The following is a 24,025-nucleotide window of genomic DNA, read 5'->3' as shown; positions in this document are numbered from 1 at the left end:
TTCAAAGACTGGTGTCAGCAAGTCCCTTTGATTTTGCAATTTCCCTCCTTTGGTTTTGGTTTTCATGTGGATTTGGGAAGTCTCAGCCTAAAAAGCTAAAATGAAACTTGAGACTGTCCAAGTTCTGTGGCTGTTCTATACATTCCCCATGGAGGTGATCATTCTGCCTTCTCCCCCTCTGCCCTCCTTCGGGACTTCCTAGTTAGCAGTTAGCTAAAGTGTGTCCAGCAAAGTGCTTGTAATTGAGGAGATTGTGAATAGTGACACTGTCACCTACATAATAAGTTAGTCGTGGGCAAGGATAAGTTAGCATTGGGAAAGAAATAAGTCTCCTTGCAAGGGAAACTGATCTCCATCTTCTTAAGTGATCCCCAAAGAATGTCAGGGTAAGGTGGAAGAATAACCTGGGAGTTACGAGTCCTGGTTACATTTTATAGCTTTGCCCCAGATTTATTCAGAGATCACAAAATCAAAGAAACAATAGAAAGAGACATTGAAAGAAAGAGGTGAAGTACTTTCCAGCAGGTCACATAGCTAGTCTGTGGTAAGGCAGGACTGGAGAAGAACAGTGGCCCATATCAGAGTTAAGCAGGTCATGCCAACTACCGTGCAAGTTCAAGACAGAGGGGGCAGAACCAAATATGAGAGCAGGGGGAACTGCAGAGAGCATCCCGGGCCTGCTTCCAGACTGGGCTGTGCCTTAGGTCCCCAAGGAAACTTGTTAAAAACCTGAAAAGGTTTCCAAAAGCCAATGTCCTGACTTGAAATTTTGCAAGAAGGTCTGGGAATTTGTTTTTAAATATAGTCCTGGTGATTTTGATTCATAGCCAATTTGGAGGCCATCGATATAGTGCAAAAGTGTAGTAATGGATGGGTAAGTTGAGTCTCATGGGAGGAAAGTGATTTTCACAAGTTCACCTGACAATTCAGCACATGGGCACAGCCTAAAGAAAAAGTTGAGGTTGCAATGCTCAATTATATGTCACGTATCTATATTTGGTTCCCAGTGCCTAGAGAGAACTCTGCTCTATCAGAGGCCCCAACGTCTCCTATGTTTTGTGTTTATAGGTTCACAGACAGGAGTTGGAGGACAAATGAACTGAGGACTACTTCAAGATAAAGCTATGATTTTAGAAAGGAATCGTAAGCAAATTTTGATGGAGGTCAGGCACATGAAACACACCTCACTACTCCTTGCCTATTACCATTCTTCACCTTCAGCCCAAGACTTGCTTATTGCCAAAAGTCTTCTGAGTATTGATACCTATGGTGACATCTTAATCATTTGTATTTCAACTCAGTGTGTGCTCTTATACTTGGTTGGATTTTAAGAATCACTCTGATTGGCATTCGGAGATGAGATCTTGATGGCAAGAGGCACACAGGACTGGTGGACCCAGCATGAAGATGAAAGGAGTTGTCTGTTTGCTAATTGCTCCCAGGAAATTGGATTCATTGCTGTGGGCTTTGACGAAAACTCTGTGTCCAGGCAGGCAATGCCTAAGCTAGGGGTGGGTTCATAGTAACGCAGGCCCCAGCTGGTCCTGAGTGCAGATTTGAAACATTTTCCCTTCCAACTCTTTTGTAGCAAGTGCATGTGATGTCTGCATTCAATGATGTCCAGCCAAGAGACATGACTTCTAGAGCTAGGGGAACTTGTGAGGTCATCTGCTAGGTTCCCTTACTTTCGGCCTGTGATATAATATTATCTTTATTTAATGGAAAGGGGAACTGAGGCCCAGAAGGAAAACGTGATATGCTTAAGTGCACAGGGATCAGCGCCACTTCTATAATCAGAACCAACGTCCCTCACCTCCCAGGCCAGGACTTTTCCAGCACTCCATTCTTTTAAGTACACTGCTATCTAGAGCAGCCATCTCTTCGCAAGACTGACAGACAAGAGTCCTGCTATTTGGTCTTTACTCTTGGTGAGGAGGCTGGTTTCCATACCAGTGTGTCGTATTTTGGAAAGAAGAGCTGTCAAGCTCATGTACCATAATGAAATCTTAGGGGAACAGCCAGGAAGAGGAGATGGTCTCTTTAAATGTATGTTTCTAAACCTCTATATTTGAGGTAAATTTGGGGCTCAGGGTAGGCATGCCCTTAAATACTACCTTGTGGTATTTGAGGAGCCTGGTTCTAGGACCTGAGTCACTGGCCCTCCTTCTTTGTCTTCATGACTAAATATCTCCTGCAAGTCCTAGTGTCACCTGACTATTAAGTCTGTTATCACATAGCCTCCCGCTGAGGTCTTAGTTCACATAAGATCAATGTCTCTCTGGGGATAAAGATAGAGGGATGGGGATGACTAAAGGTAGGAAAAAATTCTGGAGGCTAGGGTAGGAGATTTTCGCTGGGTGGGAGGGAGGTGGTAGTGGGCACGTGAGGAAAGGCGTGGCTGTGGAGTGGTCCTAGATAGGCACTTAAAGCCCAGTGCTGGAATGACCCTGTCCATCTTGAAGCTTCATGGGGAACAGCCGAGTCAAAGGGACGTTCCACTCTATGGGAGCACTGTCCCCATTCCTAAAACCATGGAAGTTTCCAGGCTCGTCTCAGCCTCTCTGCTCTGCTGGCTCCTCTGCCTGATTTTTTTTTTTTTTTTTTACAGAGTTATGATCCACTATATTAAAGGAGGGGGAGAGTTATGAGGATTGGAGGGAAGCCTTTACCTTGAGGGTCGTGATCAAGAAATCATGAGATGAGATCTGAAATCTGCAAAGTAGGCACTGTATCCTGAGGCAGTTTCCAGGAAATAAGAAAGGGAACCAGGGACTGGGTCTGGGCACATTCTCCATCCAGTGCCAAGACTAACCAGAGTAAGATAGGAATGGGAGGCACAGTCATGCCCGGTCTAAGAACAGGAAATGCTTGGAGTTGCATCATCTTAGGGATTCTACTTTCTCTTCGCTAAAATATCTTCATAGAAAAGGGAGAACAAAGAAAAAGGTGGTTATAAGAGAGATGAGCATATCTGAAGTCCCTCCTGTTTCCACTTTCTGGCAGGACCCCCATGAGGGTCTCAGCACTGTGGATGGGATCTCACCCAGAGGCTTAACACACTTCTGCATTGCTAAACGTTGCTAACGTAGCACAGGATGGTATTAAATCAGAACTTTGGCTGAATGAAGGGCTCTTGTCAGTGATAAAGCTCTTGGGTCTTAGCATCAGAGGGTGTCAAACTGGGCGGCAGATAAAGAACTTGGAGTGCTGTGGTTTTCAAACCTTGGTTTAGCTGTCACGGCCTCTCCCCAAGGGGAATCCCAATCTGTCAGCCAGGACAAGTGGAGAGGTCTGTGCGATGCAGAAGCTGAAGGGTCCTGTCCCTCACATCTGAGACTCCAGGGCATGACGTGCTATGAGACGTGTTAATCCAGTTAAACTTCTCTTCCCTGCAACCCCCACAGCAAGACCAGTATTAGAGGTGGTACTGATGGACGAGGGTAATGAGGACAGGCTCCCTCTAGAGGACAGTTGGTGCAAAACATTACATGGAAGACTGGTTTGAAAGCCATCCAGGGACATTTGTCCAGTAATCCTCTGTTCTCTGTGTGCAGCCCTTCTTCTGACTAGGCTCCCTCTGCCCTAGAAGACAGTTTTCACTGAAGATCTATAATGACACATGGATGCGGAGGAAGGCACAGGGACCCTGCCCAGAGGGAACTGGGCACCTCTTGTGGATGTCAGATCAATAGATCAAGGGCTATGGCCTTCAAGTGATGCAGCCCCTTCCCTCTAGGAACTTTCTCAAGGTGAAGGCCCAGGGTACCTCTTTCTTGGGCCCAGGGAAGAAGCCTGAATTTGTTCACTAGATAAAAGTCCCATGCTCATCAACTATGGAATGGAGGAAAGGATGAGGAATAAAAAGCTGGATCTCAGTTTCCACTTCTTGAAAGGGGGATAACATAAGTTCTGAGGATTAAATGGATTGGCATATAACAGTGTTTTCAACAGTGACTACTAGTGCACAGTAATTTCTCAGTAAGTTTTAACAGTCTTTTTTTTTTTTTTTTTAAGGACTCCGGGAGTATGGCCAGGGGTCTCTGGGAAGGTACACAGTGTAAGACAGTGAAATTCTCACAATTTCTTCACCAAAACTGACCCATGATTTCAAATAGGGATAATTTCCCAGGAATGCCCATATTATGAAAAGGGAATGGATATGTGATGAAGAATGCCAGACAGAGAGGAGTAGTCCCAGATAAAGAGGCAAGAATCTGATGTTTTGAGTGCTCTGGGCCTCAGAGGAATGTAGCTGATGGATGTCTTTCAGGGGAGACAGCCTCTGAGAAATGTCAGTGTCATAGCTTGGCATGTGTTCAGGGAAGCCAGGCCTGTTATTTGGTCTGTTATTGTCATCTTGCGGTTTCCCTCCCCCAACTTCAGCTTTCCACTACCTACAGAACTTTGTGTGAAATGTTAACCCAACCTTTCCAGCCATGTGGTTTGGGCAGCTGTTCTGTCCAGCTCAGCTGCCCTCTGCAGGAAGGGGGCTGCTCTCTGGCTTCTTTCTCTGTTCTCTCTTATGGTGACCTCCCAGCCAGCACTCATCTAAAGCAGATTCAATTCACAATCTCTCTTGCTGATACATGGGAAGTTTGTGTTTAGAAATAACACTAACGGGGGTAGTAAATAGTCCCTGTTGTGGAAACAGATCTCCTGGCTTTCGACCTGGTCCCCAGGAAATAAGAATGACCAGGTGAAAGTGCAACCTATGAATTCAGACTCCCAGCTTTGATTTACAGCTGGACTCAGATTTCCTCTGAGACCTGCAATTTAAGAAAGAATGGGATAGGGCCTAAGAAATCATTGTATTCTACTCTCTCCTTTCTCAGATAGAAAAACTGAGGCCCAAGGACAGAAATAAAATCCTTAAAGCCACACGGGGTTATTAGAGGCCTATGAGTCCCAGTACCCAGGTTGTCTGAACCTTCTACTTTATTGTGCTCTCTCCCACCCTGGCCCTCAGTTCTTCCTTCTATAAAAGAGAACCCGCTGCGATTTGCTTCCAGCCTTTCCCAAAATTGCTTGGAACTTCTCGGAAGAAACGTTCTACAAACTCATTTGCATTGCAACTGACAAGCAGTAAGTAATCAATAACGCTGGCAGCTTTTGTTCTTCACGCCAGGGACTATAGAGTTTACAGGTGTTATCTAATTTACTCCTCCTGACCAACATCTGAGATAAGTGCTTTTGTGATGCTCATTATAAAGATAAAAGAACCTAGGCTTAGAGAAGCTAAATGATTCCCTCAGATCAAAGCTTGTAAAAGTGAGAGCTGCCTCTGTACAAACATGCTTTTTAACTATGCTGAATATACACCCACGTCTTCATTATGGAGCTATTTGCCCATTATTTCACAGACTCCTCTAGTGACAGGCATCTTTATCCTCACTTTACCAGTGAGATTAAGTGATTTTTCTGGGGGTTACATAGCCAATCCTGGACACACCAGAGCTGAAGCCAGTTGAAGAGCTTGGATGGGGTTGTTACCAGAACAAAAGGGTTTCTGTTTGCCTTACGAGTCAAAGAAGAGAGACGTGAAGGTTTGCAGCAAAGAAAGTAAGGATTTATTTTATGGAGTTGTAAGTCCCAGAGACACAAGCAAGCTGATGCTCTCTCAACAATCTTGTCCACTGGGTGTCTTGGGAGTACAGATTATATAGGGGAAAAAATCAGTTGTCATGAAAACTAAGGGAGTTGGGGTAATTGATTATTGTGGTCAGTTCTGGAATCAGCCTGGCATCATCTCGTCTGGTCCTGTGGCTAATAAGATATTTTTCTTGATGTAACCGAAACTTATTGTCCCTGAAACTTATTGATTACAGACCTGAGGCTCGATAAATCTTATGTCCTAAGACCTAATGATTAAAGGAGTAGGCATACAAATGTAGAGGGTGGAAAAAGCAAGTAAATCACAATACTGTTATCTGGGTAAAAACAGCTTGAATTAGGGAGGAAAAACCGTATTAAAGAAATGAAATGAAGTTCGTGTGCAGTTACAGGGTCCCTAACTCCGCCTCCATTCTGACACGTTGAACTAGAGTCTTACAGGAAGATAACTTAGGATCTGTGGTTTTGAACATGTCCCTGGTGATTTTAATACATAAGCAGTTAGAAGCTATATAGCTAGTTCAAGAATCCATTTTATGGTTAGGTAAATTAAAGACCAGTGAATAAATGTGAATTTCTAATAATTGTCTTACACTCTAGCTGAAGAATCAAGCCAGGGCTCAGAGATAGTGCCTCAGGCCCAGGTTTGCATCCTTGTAGTGGATTCTGCCTAGAGCCTCATCTACCTCTAGGACCAACGTAGTCATTGCCCCAGCTTTGGCCATGTTGGTGGCCAAAAGGTCTCCACTGAGTGCCTCTCTGGGAATTGCCTTTAGCTGTGGACAGTGGTCTTCCTCAAGGTCATACCCCCTTTTCTGGGGACAGCCCACATCCATTGATTGTTCCCTTCTCCTAACTTGGGACAATTCTGAATGGCATCCCAGCTCCAGAGCACTCCAGAGGATTAGTCTACAGGCATATTGGGACATCCCCTACAAAGCAGTGGACTAATAATTGCATTTCTTGCCTCCCGCCATTCAAATGGAGGCGCTGTACCTGGTAATAAGCTTCTCTATACTCAGGAAGACTGTTCTGACCACATACTCAAAGGGCTGCTGGTTGCAATTGAGGACCGAGCATGAACCAGTTCTGCAGCAAGTCCAGGGATCGTGCAAATGATCCTGTCAGCTTGTGCCATACAACCAGCTGACTTTACAGTATTAGATGAGTTAACTGTGTTGAGAAAAGAAACCCACTGTGCCCTGTGCAGTCTCTGGCTCAGTAGGAGAATCACAACATAGACCCCTGGAGTTCCGGACCAAAGCCATGTCATTTAAAGAGGAGAACTTACATCTTTTGAACAAAAGTTCTTAGTGTGTTACTGGGCTCTTGCAAAGACAAAGAGCCTGGCCATAAGAATTCAAGTAACCTTGCAGCCAGAATGTCTATCATGAGTTGGGTTCAGTCAAAGCCACTAAGTTAGAATGCCAGTAGCATGGACTGGGTCTAGTGGCAGTATATTGTGACACTGAAGCAGTACATTAGGACTGGGCACAAAGAGGGCCAGAGGCAGAAAAAGCCATATGAGCAGGCGACAAAGACCCCCATGTTATCCCTGCTGCATGGCTATCTGAGAAGTCACTTATGATCTGATGGAGGAAGAAAAAGGCTGAGCTTGGTTCACTGATAGATCAGATCAGCATGTGGATTCAAGCCAGCTCAGGGGTGGCCTCGAAAGACAGAAGCGAGGGGGGATCACACCAGTGGGCAGAGCTTTGGGCTGTGTTCCTGGTCATCCACTTGTATAGAAAGAGTGGTGACCTGAGATTATAATGTGTATAGATTGTGGTGAATGGCCTGGATGGCTGGTCAGGAAGCAGAAGGGTAGAACATTTGAGGAAAGAGAAGTCTGAGAGAGAAGCCTGTGGATGGATCTATCGAACAGGGCACAACATGCGAAGATCATTGTTAGCTGTTAACGTACTTCAGAAAATTTGGAGAACAAGGGAGGCATCAAATGATGAAGCAAATAGAATGATGAGGTTGGTTGATATTATCAAGCTTCTGACATTGGCTACTACACTGCTGGACAGGGCAGTGAGCACAGGAACAGAGTAGACATGGTAAGCAGGGCTTTGGGCTATAGCTGGACTCCATGACATCGACTCCCACTGACCAAGACCAATATAGTACAACGTCCACCCTGCTAGCCACAGAGGCCAATTCTGAGTCTCTGATATGGCATCATCCATCAAGGAATCTAACCAGTAATTAGTGGCAAATACATATTTGATTACATTATATCTCTTCTAAACTGAAAAGGACATGATCGATGTTAACTGGAATGGACACATTTTCCAGGCGTGGGTTGGCCATTTCTGTGCCCATTTCCTCAGCCAGCACCATTACCTGAGGGCTCATCCGTTGGTATGAGATCCTGTATCACATCACTATAGACCAAGAGAGGCACACTTTATAGCAAGCGGAACGAGGTGCAGCACATGACCACGGAATCTACTGATTCAATCACATAACTATATTATCCAGAAGCTGGATAGAATCGAATGGTCTGTGGAAAGTACAACTGAGGCGCCAGCTTGGAAAAATCCTAGAGCACCTTCCTTTAGGATTCAATATACACCCCCAAATCAACTGTTACATGATGCTATATCCCCAATAGGTAAAAATCATGGATCCAGGTATCAAGAAGTAGGAGTGACTCCACTTACCATGACTCCCAGTGACCCAGGAAAAATCTATGGTTTCCTGTCCCCACAACTCAGGGCTCTGTGGGTTGGAAGCCCTGGTTCCCTGAGGAAGAATATTTTCATTAGAGTTTCTAGCAAGTCACATTAAACCTCAAGCTATGACTGTACTTGTTCTCTTTAGACTTGTAGGTGAAGAAACCCACAAGCAAGGAGAGGAAGGAGTTAGCATCTTGGCAGAGGGTAATTCACCCTGACCCTCAGGAGGAGGTAGAACTGATCTTACACAATCAGGCAGAGAGTATGTTCGACACCTAGGTGATCCATTTAGATGTCTCTTGGTACTCCCTCACCCAATTTTGAGCAGTAGCCACAGCCTGAGAAGATCATGATGACCAGGGGATCAACCCTTAGGGATGAGGGTCTGTGCCAACCCTGAAGGTAAGCTCTTAGACCAGCAGAGGTGGTGGCTGAGTGTCAGAAGTCTAGAATGAGTGCCCAAAGAGAGAATGATAAGTACCTAAGATTCGGATTCCAATTTTAATGTGTGTGTGTGTGTGTGTGTGTGTGTGTGTGTGTGTGTGTGTGTGTTTTCCCCACATTCAAGCAATTCCGTGACACTAACTGGGTATCCTACAATTTAATCCAATTCTGATGCTGTCTACCTGGAGACAACGTTAGATCCCACAGGTTAAGGGCTCAGTTCTACAAGACTGCCACCACCCCATGTGCACACTTCAAGTGCCAGTCACGAATGTAGGTTGCCACCTGTGTTTCTGACTGACTGACAATAGACACGAGGTTCCAATGACTGCTTCCTTCGGTTGATCAACTTGTTATAGAGTGGCTCATAAAACTCAGAAACATTTTACTTACTAAATTACCCAGTTTATTATAAAAGAATATAACTCAGGAACAGCCAGGTGGAAGAGATGCATAGGGCAAGGTATGGGGGGGAAAGGCACAAAGCTTGCACGACCTTTTAGAGTCATGCAATCTTCATGTGTTGACCAACCTTGAAGATCTCAACTCTGTCTTTTTAATTTTTCTATGGAGGCTACATTAGAGAGTTATGATTGATTAAATCATCAGTCATTGGTGATTTAACTCGACCTCACCGGGTAGGAGTAAAAGTTCCAATCCTCTAATCACTTGGTCGTCTCCACTGGTAACCAGCCCCTATCCTTAGATGCTTTCCAAAATACCTCATTAACTTAACAAAAGACACTTTCATTGCTCTCATCACAGGAAATCCCAAAAGTTTTAGAAGCTCTGTGCTAAGCATGAGGTCGAAAGCCAAATATGTATTCCTTATTATGAATCACAACGTCACACAGCCTCATGCAGCAGTGAGGAGCATGTTAGTTCATCCCACCAACCTTCCTCTTGCAAACTTTCTAGGAAAAAGGAGGCCGATCAGATTCCTGGAGTTTTCTAGAATTCATTATATAAGCAAGTGGATCCTAGCAGCACCTGGTGGATTCCCAGGCATGCTGCCCAGATTCTTCTCTTCCAGGACTGAAGTGCTCCTCCCCCACCTCTCACCTAAGTTTCCTCTGTGGGAACTGCCCTTGACTTTGGGCTAATGGTCCCCACCCTACTTGGACTCTATAGGCCTTGCCTGGCCTAAAGCCCCATTTCTGCATATGATGGACCCATGATCCTCCTTATCAAAAGCCAGAGGATCTGAGTCACCATTTTGGGGCAATTATCAGGATTTGTGAGAGAGGGTCTTTTTTCTAAAGAAAAGAGGGTAGAAAGCTTAACCAGGTTTACTAAAAAATTAAGAACTCTGCAAGAGATGTTTCATATCATTTCCTGCTAAAAGATTAAGAATTTTACAAGTGATGTCCCATCTCAGTAGAAAGAAACAAGTGAGCAGGAAATTGAGTACTAGTTTAAGCCAGTCACTCACATTTGTTCAATAAAGACCCCAACAATCTTCAATTTATCTGAGCCTCATTATACCATCATTATAATATGATGCATATGCCCAGAAGTTCATTATATCATTATAGCAGACTGAATTCTGGGAACAAACATGAGCAGGAAGCAAACGATGAATCACAGAGTCCTGTCAATCTTAGTTGTCAATCAGGGAAGCCCACTCCTCTAAAAAAAGTAACCACCCACAGCAAATAGGGATAAAACCCCCAGAGGCTTTGTTACCAGGCCTTCTGAGCCATGCTTCTCTTACTCAGGTCCGCTTCCACGTCAGGAAACATACTTTCCTTTCTAATGTGCTGGCTGAAAAATTACTGTTTGGCTATCACCCATAGGAACATAACACTCTAACAATAAGCCTTCTGTTGCTGTACCCCTGCTTGCACAACCAGCCTGTGGGTTGACAGTTAGTCAAAAGAAGAAAAATAGACTTATGTGTTCAAACAGGATATAGAATAGGGGTTTAGGGCTTCAAAACCCTGTACCTCTACATTTTGGGGTGTCCACCTTCTCCGTGGAGATGTGCACAGGTGGCTCGACTCCTCCCTAAGGCCAAGCCAGTACGAGCGTCGGAGAGCACTTAGTGTGAGATACGTATATCTAACGAGCCCAGCGAGTACCAACTAAGCAAGGATAATACACACACAAATAGTTGCCAGAGCATCACACAAGTTTAATCATACCAGATCCTGATGGATTTCAGTTCTAGCAGACCACCCGGCGGTACTGGCAGAGACAAGACACGTATTAAGCGGTGACCGGTCGATGCTGGCTCGGATGCTGTCGATCTGCGATGGTCCATCAGTGGAGGCCTCTTCTTCACAGCAGAGTAGTCAGGGACCAAGAGACGGAGGAACGTAGTGCCGGGAGGATAGGGACCACGCCCTCTAAGTCTGCATTAGAGTTCCCTTTGTTTTATACTCTATGACGACGTCTTCTGTTTATCTTACTGAATCCAAATATGTTTACACACTTCAGGTAATCAAAACATGTTTACATTTTTTTGGATTTGCATTATCTGGGTTACACACAAGAGATCATAACATGTTTACTTTATCTGGATACACACGCACAGATTACTGTAACGTGGGCTACTTAATTTGGGGTCTGCGTACCCCTGGCAGACCCAGCTGGCTGAATAAAGAGTGTGCTTCCTATAACTCACTGATTTCTGGTGGTCCATGTGTCTATCGGGGCCTGGCAGCTACAACACTAATAAAGCTTTTCTTTTCTGCTGTATTTTGGTGTCTTGCTTAATTCTTTGTCCAAGACATCAAGAACCTGGATGATGTATTGGAAGAGAATCCCCACTCTCTGGTAACAAAGGGACCAAGCATTCTAGGAATTCAGTTTGTATATCATTCTTCAGTTCCTGTGAGTTATAGTTTAAAAGACTTTGGTAACCCATTTCCTTTGGTATGGATATACAGTGAGGAATGGGAAGAGTATGTAGCATGAAAAGGTAGGAATATGTAGAGTGAAAGGCCTGATGGCAATTTCCAGCCTTTAATCCATAGGTTTCCCATGGGTTTAGCTAGAGAGAATGACGACTGTTGGTTTCTCCGTTTCCCTTCACAGGGGCGGGAATGGATTGTTAGCAATCCCCGCAGAATTTTACCTTCTTCTGAAGGAGTCTTCCTGGCCTGGCCACAGGGCTAATCAGCATATTGCAGTCTCTGCGGCTTGGTTAACATTTTAATTCTCTAGCCTCCTCCCTACCTTCAGGGGATGAGAGCAAGTTCTGGTCAGTCTTTTGCAAATGGAAGCACTTCTTCCCCTCTACTCTCCCTCCTTGATCCCCTCTTCAAGATTTGCTTGACACCAAAGGGTCTGCTGATCCCAGTGAGCTATCTCCTATGGCCACCACACTGCTGGCCTGCTGGACAGGCTGACGTTTGGAGGTGAATCCCTGATTGGCATTTAAGGTTGAAGTCCGCTAAGCTGCAGGAATAGTGGGGAGGCTTGTTGTACCTGGATTGAGGTCTAGTGATTACTCTGAATAGGAACCATTCTTTGCCACTAGAAGCTCTCTGATGGTTCCTGGGGTCCATGCTTCTTGAGGCTCTCATAGAGAAGCTTCTCAGAAAGGCTCAGCTTGAGGTACAGTAGGCGTGCAGTTACCTTGCCCCCTGTCTGACTTGGGTGTGTGGGCACAGAACCCTCACTCAACCTTCCTTACCCCAGGTGGTGGCGATAGTGATGTTTTCCAAGAGAAAGTGCTCTCAGAACAGGAGATCTTGTGAGGTCATCTGTTAGATTTCTTCCCTAAGACATTACTATCCCCATATTTTGAATGTGTAATCAAGGTCCATTAAAGTAACATAGTGAGAGAGACCTGTTTTAGTGATAAAATGGAGATCACCTGTCTCCCAGGCCAGTGTTCTTTCTAGTGCCTCATTTATATTGCCCATGCCATGACCACCACATATAGTGTGGGCCAATGGGACTTTGGTGTGACTGGCATTCCTGGAGCTATGCGACACAGTGATCCTGCTGGGCACAGCATGATGCAGTGGGCCATCCGTCCTCCAGAATAACAGCCTTAGACCACATAGAGTTGTAACAGGGTAAAAGTGCATTTCAATAACATCTTCCTTGTTCACATCTCCCCTCTTTATTCCAGCTGTGACTACTTTGGAAAATATGTTGTCATGGTTATTGGTATCAGTTCCTCAGTAAGTCAGCCCCAAGAACAGGGCAGAGAGTGATATCTCCAGGCACCAGCTGCCTAGGAGAAAATAGCTCCCAGGGCTCCCAAGAAGAACAATAAAACAATATTGCCGTCGGAGTATAGATAACAAAACTAACCACCAACATCTGCTTCTGTACACCTGCTTGCTTGCTGGAAGGGGTTTTGGGGCTTTTTAAGCTATCCCCTCTGGAAGCTCGGGGCTGATTCTCTAGTGGGGAGAATCAGTCTCCGGCTGGCTAATAAAGGCTCATAATTAATCTCAATTGGCTCCGTGGGTCTTAGATTTGAACGTGCCCCAACAGAATTACACCAGCAGGACACCTATGATCTTTTTCTATTCTTGAAAACGTAGTTGGTTTCCGTGTTCAGGCATAGGGGCTCACATGACTGACAGAAATGCAGGCTTGTTTCATATGTTGCAGAGGAATCCTGATTTGAGCTGCTTATCCAGGAAGTAGACATCCCATTCATTTGGTTAGAAGCTCTTGAGCTTGGAAAGCTAGGGTGCACGGGGAAGCGTGATGGATGGAAGTGAGTTTTCTGGGTCTAAGTAGCCACCCTTCAACTGCAGCTTTGTGGCATTATGAAAGTTTCCATGTCACCAGGCTTGCTCCTCCATCTACAACATTCATCACCTCACCTTACCTAGTCCCATTCTTCCCACAATTGTCTTCTTCCCTTCCCATCTACCAGTGCCTGGTCCTCTTCCCCATTACCTCTTTTGCCTATGCGTTGCAGTGTGCTCACTGCTCCTCCCTTCCTCTCTCAATCCAGGCTTGGCCACCTGGTTACTACTCTCAAAGCACCTCTGATTACAGAACTCTGTCTCTCCAAAGAATCAAAACTTCCCATGCCTGTTAAGTGACCAGATGTTCTGGTTTGCCTGCGACAGTGTTAATTTATGTCTGTTGTCTCAGCATAATTATTAATGGTACCTCCTTTTATTCTCAAAAGTATCCTAATTTGGGTGATAAAAAATGACACGTTCATCTTACTGCCATCTGAATGGAGTGCAAACTCCCGTTTCCTTCCCAATGTTCCTTCTCGAATTTTCCCATTTCACTCAGACCCTAGCCCTGACACCTTTCTAAAGAGCTTCCACCCAACTTCATAAACACGTCATGGCCATCTCTACTTCAAGACATTTTCTCAAGCTATACCTCTCTCCTTCCTACCTAGCCTGAAATACCTCTAAAAGAGGCCCTGTATTTGTCCGTCAAGATCTAGTTTAGGTTCCAGGCTTAAAGCTTTTTAAAGGCCTATAAGACCTAGGTCAAAACGAACCTCTTGTCAAGAGTCATCTAGTTTTTCTCTAATTTTTCTGTATTATCTGTGTATTCTGGGTTGGAGGATGATTAGAGGAATTAGGTTGGACACAGGGAGAATACCTCCACCTGCTGCACTGAGTCATGGGAGAGACCGGGCAAGTGTGAGGTTGGCTAGGGAAAAAATGGTGGTGGGTGTCCTATTGAATAAGTGACTGAAGTACTTGTGGTCTGGGAAATGGCTCCTGAGGATAAGAATCAGAGGGATAGAAAAGGTTCGTCTGGTCCTCTCAGTTTTACCCTGAATCTCATTGAAGACCAGCTGAGCCAAAAAGCCATGTCTCAGGAACACAATCCCCACGCCCATAACCATACGTTTCACCCCTGCTTCCATCTTTCTCCTCATCTCAGAGTGGATTCCCCACAAAAATGTAACTGCAAAAATATTTTTATGTCTTTATTTCCATTTAACATTCGGAGTCATAATATTAAGTTTCAGCTGTGCAAGATGCTACTTTTAATGGGTCCACAAGAGCAATGTCTTCTTAAAAATATAAAACATTTTCATATCGATTATCTTTGCTAGGACCCTTACAAGATTCCAGGGAGGGAGGGAGGGAGGAGAACTGTAACATTACTCCTAAGTGACAAAGTAACATTACTCTACAGGGAGTTGAATTGGGGCCCACAGAGGGGAAAGGGCCTGACCAAAGCTTTACATTTTAAAAACAGTTGACATTCAGGGCAAATAAGTTTAAAAATATTAATAACATAATGCAATATATTTTTAAAGAAATTATTAAATAAAAGCCATTCTTTTTGGAATGATGTGGAGAATATCCCAGAACACATCTTAGGAAGACCAGAGAAAATGAATCAAACATTTCTCAGGCTCTAGTTTGGTCTCAAAAAGGTGAATATTTATGGCTTTGGAGTTCGGGATTTTTGGTCCAGGTACTTCATGGCATCCTGGACCCACTTTTTCGTAGGATAGGCACAGATCTCCTTGGCCTGTTTGGTCTTGAAGCTGTGGGAGAGAAGGAAAGCAATTAGAAAGATCTTCTGAAAATTGTGTCCACTTAACCCCTAAACTTTTTGGCCCATCTGCCATGGAGTGAAGGGGTTACTGTGGGAGAAGAGGAAGGAAACAGAAGAAAGATAGGACTCTGGTGGTTAGCTGCTGCTCTTAATGGCCCAGTCAAGCCATCCTTGCTCTTAACTCAAAGGAACTGGTAAGATCTGAACAAGCTTTCAGACAAGGAGCTGAGTGAAAATGTCCTGTTGTGAAAATTCTTGGATTAGATGATAGAGTGGAATTCTCTGAGTCTATGACTCCAAGTAACCTAACGCAGTTCTTGACTTCTGCCGCCTGGGAATGAAGTTTTGGGCTAGGAGAGGGTGAGCTTTGTTTACTTACAGCACAGCTTTCTGGGGACATCTGCTGCTGGTTATTCTTCTATAGCTGTGCAGTTGCTGAATGGAGATCTTCCTATTTCTCAGATTAAAGCAGCAGATAGTCGGAACGAGAGCTATATTCAGGGGAGAAATGAAAAGGATGAGCCACTAATGATATGTAGCTACTAAAAGCATGCCTTTGTAAGGAAGGAAGGAAATTTAGGAGAAGGCAAGGAAATGTAAGAGGAGGTAGAATTTATCTGCTCTGAAGTCCTGTACTTCTTTCTGTCTTTGATTTGGAGGTCCTCAGTTGAATAGTGGGGACCCATCACCGCTGGCAAAAGTCTGGTAAAATCTTGGTCACTGCAAAAAGCTGTCATTACAGAGCTATGTAGCTATGCGATAGTTATAGTTCTGTTCTCTGCTTTCTGGACACAAAGTAGGCTTTCATTTTTTGGCCACTTATAGTTGGACCCCTTAACTAGTTTTGACCTGTAAGTGAGAAGATGAAGTGATGGAGTGCCATTTCTGAGCCAAAGTTAATAATTGCCAGTGCAAGACCCTCAAGAGCTTTCTTTCCCTTTGTCATGATAAGCAGCAGTGTTCTGGGGGGCCACTGCTCCATCAGTCTAGAATCCTGAGTATATAAAGCAGAAGCTCTAGCCAATACCTGATAGATATTTTGTATGAGTTAGAAATTAACATTTTTTTCTTCCAGCCACCGATCATTTAGAATAATTTGCTACCACAGCAGTCACTATCTTACATGGACTGATACATACAGTAAATCTGTCATCAGATGATGAAAAACTGAGTTATGATACATACAAACATCTAGATTTTTTTCTTCTCAAACAAGAGTCAAAATATGTCAGCTGGAGAGATGCCCCTGAGATTTCGTTGCCTTCCTCTAACCACTGTTTCTGAAAGTTGTCTTGAAGTCCAGTAAAAATTCTGAGACTTTAATCAAGGAATTTTCTTTCCCTCCAGCACTGCCCAAAATGCTCACTATGCCCACGGTAGGAAAAGGTCTTTCTTTTCTGTGCTCCGACCCCAAATACTGCAAAGGCAACTAGATCATGGATACACTTGACATCTCTCTCAATATTCATTTTAATAAAGATTGTGGGGACTGGCTTTAGTAGCCTGGGTTTCCAGTTCTGGGTCTTCCACCAACTGTGGGTCAGGGCTCTTTCTTGTCTACTCATGATACCTAATGTTACAGTTCTAGAAATGGTCAGTCCTCCCATAGGGAGAGAGGGGTCTTACCTGGCTGAGCCAGCAACTGGATGTTGAAGACTGCCACTGTGAGCAGGAGGTACAGAAGGGCTGCAGCAACCTTCATGGTGGAGCGTGAGGGCGCGAGCTTCAGTGCGAGAGTTGCTGGTTTCTGGGCTTGTCTCAGCCTCTCTGTCCTCTGCGTGCTCTGCCTGCCTTTTAAAGACATCAGACAGAGTAGGCACTTCCAGGGAAAACTTTGCCTGATCGAGGTCATGATCAAATCATCATGAAGAAGATCCTGAATTGCTGACCAGCTTCTAAATCCTGGCAAGTTGACAGAACGTAAGAGAGACAAAGCAGGGGTAGGAAACTTGGCACATTTTAATCCATTCTCATACTTGAAATGTAGGAAGGAGGGATTATGTGCTTGTGAAATGACTGAGCACAGAGAGTAATTTGAGAATCATTCTGAAAAGCTCTGCTTTCTCTAAAATAAAACATCTGTAATAGAAAAAGAAGCAAAGGAACCAAGGACATGAAGAGATGAGATCCAAGAACCTTCCCTGGTCCCTATGTCACATGGTGGTCTTCAGGATTTGAGAGGCAAGGAAAGTGCACTAAAACTTCTGCTAGGCTCCCACGCAGATCTGGAGAGACCTCAGCAGTTCTGAACATTGCCGGCTCCCTGGATCCCAGGCATGGTAGCACACAGGAACCTCACCCCCCATGATTCCATCTAGTACTCATAGGATCTTAGCACCCTGAAATTTTAGCATCATAGGACATCAGAACTGAATAGCTCCTGTTGATCTTGATTTCTTATGTGTTTTCCCCCCAATTTTATTGAGGAATAACTGACAAATGAAGATTGTATATATTTAGGGTATACATTGTAATGGTTTGATATACATATACATTGTGAAATGATTACCACAATCAAATTAACTTACACATTTGTCACCTGACATAGTTACTTCATGTGTGTGTGTATGTGTTTGGAGAGAACACTTTCTATCTGGCAAATTTCAAATGTATAATATGGTACTATAAACCATAGTCACCGTGCTATACATAGATCCCCAGAACTTATTTATCATATAACTGAAAGTTTGTGCACTTTGGCAAATATCTCCCAATAAGTACAAATCATAACGACAATGAGATATTACCCCACACCTGTTAGGATAGCTATTATCAAAAAAACAAGGCATACGTATTGGTGAGGCTATGGGGAAAAGGGAACATCTGTACCTCGTTGGGAAGAGTGGGAATGTAGACTGATGCAGCCATTACAGAAAATAGTATGGAGGATTCTTTGCATTTCTAAACTATTTGTTTAGGTCCTAAAGCCTTTCTTCAAATGGAAGCAATAGCAAAAGTCTATTCATCTAATACGCTATGATGGAGTAGATCTGTTTGAAGCAGAATGGGTGGCCCCCTATACCCTCACACTTCAAGGATTCAAGGAACACATTTGAAAAACCAGCGATCTAATTCACTCTCACCTCCTGAGCATACATTGCAGACAAGGTGCCTGCTGGCTAAAAATATCAAAAAAAAAAAAAAAAAAAAAAAAAAGCTAAGAATACGAGAACACATGTATCCTCTGTGTGGAACACTGGTCTCCCTAGTAGGAGATGGTGCAAGGGGAGACAGGCTTTAATGGTTTTTTTAATGAAGTCCTTAATTAAAGTCTTTAATGGGGTCACTGTGGTGAATATAGAATTTAATACTGTCATGGAGGCACTGCAAAGCCATTTTCTGGCTTTTACTGCACACTATCATCTCAAATTGATTGATTGGTACAGGTCGCATAGTGAGGTGTGTTGAGAAAAACTCTTAGGCATTGCCTTGAGTTAGTAGAAGACAGTGTTGTAGCTGACTGCTCATGTCCATCATGGGGACAAGATTAAGAAAGTGCCTTTGCTGATCTAGATAGTCTCTAAGCTCCCACCTAAATTAATTGGTCTATAATTACCTAAAAAGGGACCAAGTAGAGAGCAGGAAATTTGGACCTTCCTTGTTCTCTCCTGTTATTGGCAGGTGAGGTGGTCTAGTGTGGACTCTGGAATCAGGATTCTGAGTTTGGATGATGGCTCTGCCACTAACTAGCTTTCATAGCATGGCCAACTTACTAACCACTTTCTGCTAGGTTGAGATGGGAAAAGTAATCCTGCTTATCTTAGAGGATTGCTGTAAGAATTAAATTAATTAATATACATTTACATATATAAAGTGTTCAGAAGAGTGACTAAATCACTGTAGATAGTAAGTAGAAGCTTATACTTATTATTATGAAGAAACAGGGCAAATTCTGTGGGCTAGGCTGTGCTAGAAAAGGACTCCAAGTCCGACTAGATGGAATCCTCCTTATCTTCTCCCTAAATTTCCCACCGCTTCCAAGTAAAAACATAATACACTAAATATGGGCTTCATTAGCATCTGCATTGCATGTGGGAAGTGTGAGTCTTAAAAGTTGCGTCAGTACAACTTTGGAATGTTCTTAACCTTGGAGGTATTTGGCTGACATTGTCAAAAGATTTCGTAGATATAGTAGGAGTAATTTTGTAACTACTGTGTGTGTAAAGACCCTATTAACAAGTGGTTTTCCATTTTTGAGTTTTCCTCTAAGGGCTTTGGAGTAATCTAAACCAGAGAAACTTCAGTGGGAATAAGTAAACTAAATCTTTAGAGATCCAAGTTCAGCAGCTGTCCCATCCTGCTGCTGGCTGTCTCTCTTCCTCAGAGGCTTCTCCCTCAGCAGTGACATAGGCCCGATGCACTGCTTGCCTGTGGTTTGGTGCCTCGGAAATGTGGCGCCTGGCTCAAGAATGACTGAATGATGGGCAAAAAAATGAGTCCCCCTCTGTGAAAGCAAAATCTTATGTTCCAGTTTCCCGAGGAATGATGAGTGATCATTGGACACAGATCCTGGGAATCAGGACTCCTTTTTGTTTCGCAGCTCTGCTCCTGATTTTCTCTCATAATAGAAAGTTATATACAGATTAAAGAGACATTAACATTCATTTTATTTCAAACTTCTCTTAAAAAAAATAGACTTATTTTGCTTGGCTTGATGTTCTCGGGGTCCAGCCACATTGTCTCAAATGGCAGTATTTCATCCTTTCTTATGGCTGAGCAATATTCCATTGTATATATGTATCACGTCTTCTTTACCTAACCATCTATCTTAGGACACTTCAGTTGCTTCCCCATCTTGGCCATTGTGAATAGTGCTGCAATGAGCATAGAGGTACATATATTTTTACAAATAAATGTTTTCAAAATTTTCAGGTAGAGCCTCAGAAGGATTGCTCGGTCAAAAGGTAATTCTATTCTTAAGTTTTTGAGGAAACTCCGTGCTGTTTTTTATAGTGGCTGCATCAACTTACATTCCCACCAGCATTGTATAAGAGTTCCTTTTCCCTATGGTCTTATTGATAATAGTCATTCTAACAGGTATGAAGTGGTATCTCATTCTGGTATTGATTTGCATTTCTCTAAAAGCTAGTAAAGTTGACCATCTATTTATATGTCTGTAGGCCATTTGTATGTCTTCTTGGAAGAAGTTTCTGTTCAGGTTCTCTGCCCATTTTTTAATTGGATTTTTTTTATTGTTGTTGAGTTATATGAGTTCTTTATATGTTTTTAGATATTAACCTATTATCAAGGTGTTGTTTGCAAATATTTTCTCCCATTTGGCTGGTTGCCTCTTTGTTTTGTTGATGGTGTCTTTTGCTGTGCAGAAGCTTTTTCATTTGATATAGTCCCATTTATTTATTTTTGCCTTTACTTCCCTTTCCTTTGAGGTCAAATTCATAAAACCCTTTCTAAGATCAAGGTCCATAAGTTTAGTACTTATATTTTCTTCTATGCCTTTTATTGTTTCAAGTCTTATATTTTGGTCTTTGATCCATTTTGCTGTTTTGATTTTTGTCACTTTGTAGTATAATTTGAAGTCAGGATGTGTGACACCTCCAGCCTTGTTCTTTTTTTCTCAGAATTGCTTTGGCTATTTGTAGACTTTTGTGGTCTTTTGCGGTTTCATAAAAAATGACGATTTTTTTGATGGGATCGCATTAAATCTGTGCGTTGCTTTGGGTAATGTGGCCATTTTAAGTATGTTGATTCTTCCAGCCCGTGAACTCAAAATATCTTTTCATTTCTTTGTGTCTTCTTCAACTTTTCTAAAAAAATAATGTCTCGTAGTTTTCAGTGTATGGATTCTTCACATCCTTTGTTAAGTTAATTCCTAAGTTTTATATTCTTTTCGTTGTAATTGCAAAAGGAATTAATTTTTTTCCCCTGAAATTTCATTACTAGTATATAGGAATGAAAAGGATCATGCCAAGCAAAATCGATCAGACAGAAAAAGTAGAGAATTATATGACTTCATTAATGCGTGGGATATAAAACTGAAAGCAAGAAATAAACAAAAACTCATAGATGCAGACAAATTTTAGTGGTTACCAGAGGGAAAGGGAGAAGTTGAGGTAGATAAGTGTAAAGGGGGGGTCAAATATGTGGTGACGGAAGATTAGAATTTAGGCGGTGAGCACACAATGCAATATACAGATGACATATTATAAATGGTACACTTGAAACCTATATAATTTTATTAACCAATGTCACCATAATAAATTTAACAAAAAATTATAATAATAAAATTTTAAAAAGAATAGGGACATGAGGCTTGGGGACCACTAACAAAATCCCTAAGGCGATGTGGCATAATTTAGGCTGAGCTGATTCTAGAACCTCTGTGTCTTGACTGCCTACACAGTGAAAATTTTACCACTTTGTAGTCCTCGAACTCATTTTTTCCTTCTGCAAAACAAGACAAAGGAGGGGCTGCTACCTCTTTTTCTCGAGGGTTACTGAGACTGTGTCTGTAGGTTCTTGTTACTTTTAGAGAAAAATTGTCCCCAAAATATATGTTAGTATAAAAATTCTAACCATGTGTTTAGCCAACAGCAAGTTCTCAATAAGAATGCTAACTTATGCAATCAAGGCAAGGCACTGTATTACTTCATTTTACGTGAGTTGATGTGTTTAATCCTCCCAACAAACCTATAAGGTAGGTATTTTAATTAAATTTATTTAAAAAATGGGAAAACAAAGGCTTAGGGAAGTTAAGTGACTTATTGTTTTGTGAAACCGTTTATAGATATGAAGGCTGCTTCTTAGAGGTGCCCTGAGAAAAACCAAAGCTCTTTTACTTAAAATATTCTTACCATCTATTACATTATCAGATACAATCCTCTTGGGCGTGATCAACTTTACCCCTTTGTGCAAAAGTGAAAAATGAGGTTTAGAATGCTGAAAGTATTTCCCTGGGCCAATGTTCGTAATGTTAGTCTATGCTTCCGCAATAACAATCAAAAAAATCTCAATGCCTCGCTACAACAGATACTTATTTTTAATTTACATCATAGCCAGATGTTGGTCAGCAGCTTGCGGGAGGTACTCTCTTCTGAAAAGTGACTCCAACTGAGGTTGCTTATAAATAACACCCGTCATCTGGAACATGTGGCCTCCAAGTTTGCTTAGGCAGGAGGAGAGAGGGTGGAAGACTGTGTAGTATGTTCTAAGGAACCAGTCAAGGAAGAGCTTGTGCAACTTCTGTTTATATCCTGTTGGCCTTGACTCTAGTCTAAGAGCAAAGGAGGCCGAGAAATGAAGCTGAGCGCATGAATATTTGGTGAAGACTAATAGTTTCTAGCAGTCTGTCCTTTACTCATTTCTTCTTGACATAGGTTAACACAATTAACCCATCTCTAAGAGAGTCCTAGGTAGTCATGTCATCAATCCAAATGGCCAGGATCTCTGAATGGCAGGTGGTCTTCTCTGTCAAGTGAAGACATGGATTTACTTTGTCTAGTGATCTGTGAACTACAAAGATAACTTATTTGCCCCTTATCCAATTTTCAAATTTGGAAAGGACAGAGTGCATGCAAGCAACACCATCATTCATGGAGGGGCGAATGGTAGACACCAGTGGCCAGTGCTCTGCAGCCATCCTGCAGCCCTTCAGACAGGTGTTATCAAAGTCCCTCACCTTGATGAGGCTTGATTCTCCAATCTGGAGAGGCTCTTTTGTCTTTTTGATCCTGCCTCCGGATTGCCTTGTGAGGCCCCTCCTTTTATATTAGTCCCCTTGGCCACCTCTGAAGTTGGGGTGGGAGAGAGACATGTTCTCCTAGGGGGCTCTGGAGCCTTTGAAGGCTGCTTGCTGCACTGTAGAGCATGGAGTTTGTTTTCATTTTGAACTGTCAATGGCTCTGTTTATTTTCCAGTCCAGGCTCATTAATGGTTTTATTAGCAATACAATACAGTTCCCTTGATAACAAATTTCTGATCTCTTTCTACCCAGTCAATTCCATATGCCAGCAGCCACAGCCCATGGTTTTTTCTAAATCTACTTCTTCAATATTTTTTCTGTTTTCCCTGCCCTGCCCCCCTTTTCTGAATGAGGCTCGAAATGGCCAGGCTATACAACTTCAATCTAATTTTGCCCCGTCACTTCACCAAACTAAGAGTTCTTTCTTGGATTTTTATTATTGAAATCTTTGTACTTATTTTTTCTTAAATACTTTCGTTAAAAACAGATGGCTTTTCCAACAACGTAAGGCCCTGAATTCATGGACTTTATTTCATTTCATGTCTGCTTTAAAACCAGTCAATTCTTTCCTGAGCTCATCTCGTTCTTGCAATACCTTAACGAATGCAGACGAAAACCACCAACATACTACTAATGCATAGTTTTCAAATTTCTCCTTGGTGCTAAAGTTTCAGCAGATAGGACCTGACAAATTTGACACTTCGTAACATGAATCTCCATCTTTTGGACGTGAGATATTAGCTTTCTCACTGCCTGCTAGGAATGTCTCATTAACGCTACATGCTTTAGATTTTTAATGGCAACATATGATCATGGTCCTGATTCCTCTATTAATCAAGTTTAAGCTAGGCTCCAAACTTCAGTGGCTTAACACAACGGATTATTTTCCCACATGCCACAGATCACAGTAAGAGCCAGGTGGTTCTCCTTCAAGCAGTGACCAGGACTTGGGGATATGGGCTGTCTCAACCTGGATGCTGAGCTTTACGGAGCACACTGTCTGCAAGGTCAGCATGACAGAGGAAGATGAGGCTGAAAGCATAGGTCATTCATAGGGACCAGGTCCGGAAGTTGACATCGTTCTAACCCTCACCCAATTGATTAAAATTCAGTCACATGGCCCCCAAATAGA

At 42.8% G+C, this 24,025-nt stretch overlaps 1 protein-coding gene across 1 annotated transcript; it reads right to left on the bottom strand.

Moving 5' to 3' along the window:
* Window positions 1–14,627: 14,627 nt before the first annotated feature.
* Window positions 14,628–16,958, bottom strand: CCL11 (C-C motif chemokine ligand 11). Its single transcript, XM_016163225.2, has 3 exons — window positions 16,821–16,958; window positions 15,574–15,685; window positions 14,628–15,183 (listed from the first exon to the last, which is right to left on the bottom strand). The coding sequence occupies exons 1-3, from the start codon at window positions 16,894–16,896 to the stop codon at window positions 15,078–15,080; spliced, it is 294 nt and encodes a 97-aa protein (XP_016018711.1). The 5' UTR covers window positions 16,897–16,958; the 3' UTR covers window positions 14,628–15,077.
* Between the last annotated feature and the right edge of the window lie 7,067 nt (window positions 16,959–24,025).

This window comes from Rousettus aegyptiacus, unplaced genomic scaffold (genome assembly GCF_014176215.1).
Source record: "Rousettus aegyptiacus isolate mRouAeg1 unplaced genomic scaffold, mRouAeg1.p scaffold_m13_p_6, whole genome shotgun sequence".
Taxonomy (NCBI): Eukaryota; Metazoa; Chordata; class Mammalia; order Chiroptera; family Pteropodidae; genus Rousettus; species Rousettus aegyptiacus.
Note: the sequence above shows the minus strand (reverse complement) of the source record. Positions and strands in the feature narration are given on the sequence as shown.

Excerpts from the sequence above, each read along its gene's own strand:
- CCL11 (XM_016163225.2), bottom strand. The coding sequence starts at position 16,896 with ATGAAGGTTGCTGCAGCCCTTCTGTACCTCCTGCTCACAGTGGCAGTC. Across the intron at positions 15,686-16,820 it reads CCAGTTGCTGGCTCAGCCAG|CTCTCGTTCCGACTATCTGC; the intron begins GTAAGACCCCTC and ends CCCTGAATATAG. Across the intron at positions 15,184-15,573 it reads TGTCCCCAGAAAGCTGTGCT|CTTCAAGACCAAACAGGCCA; the intron begins GTAAGTAAACAA and ends TCTCTCCCACAG.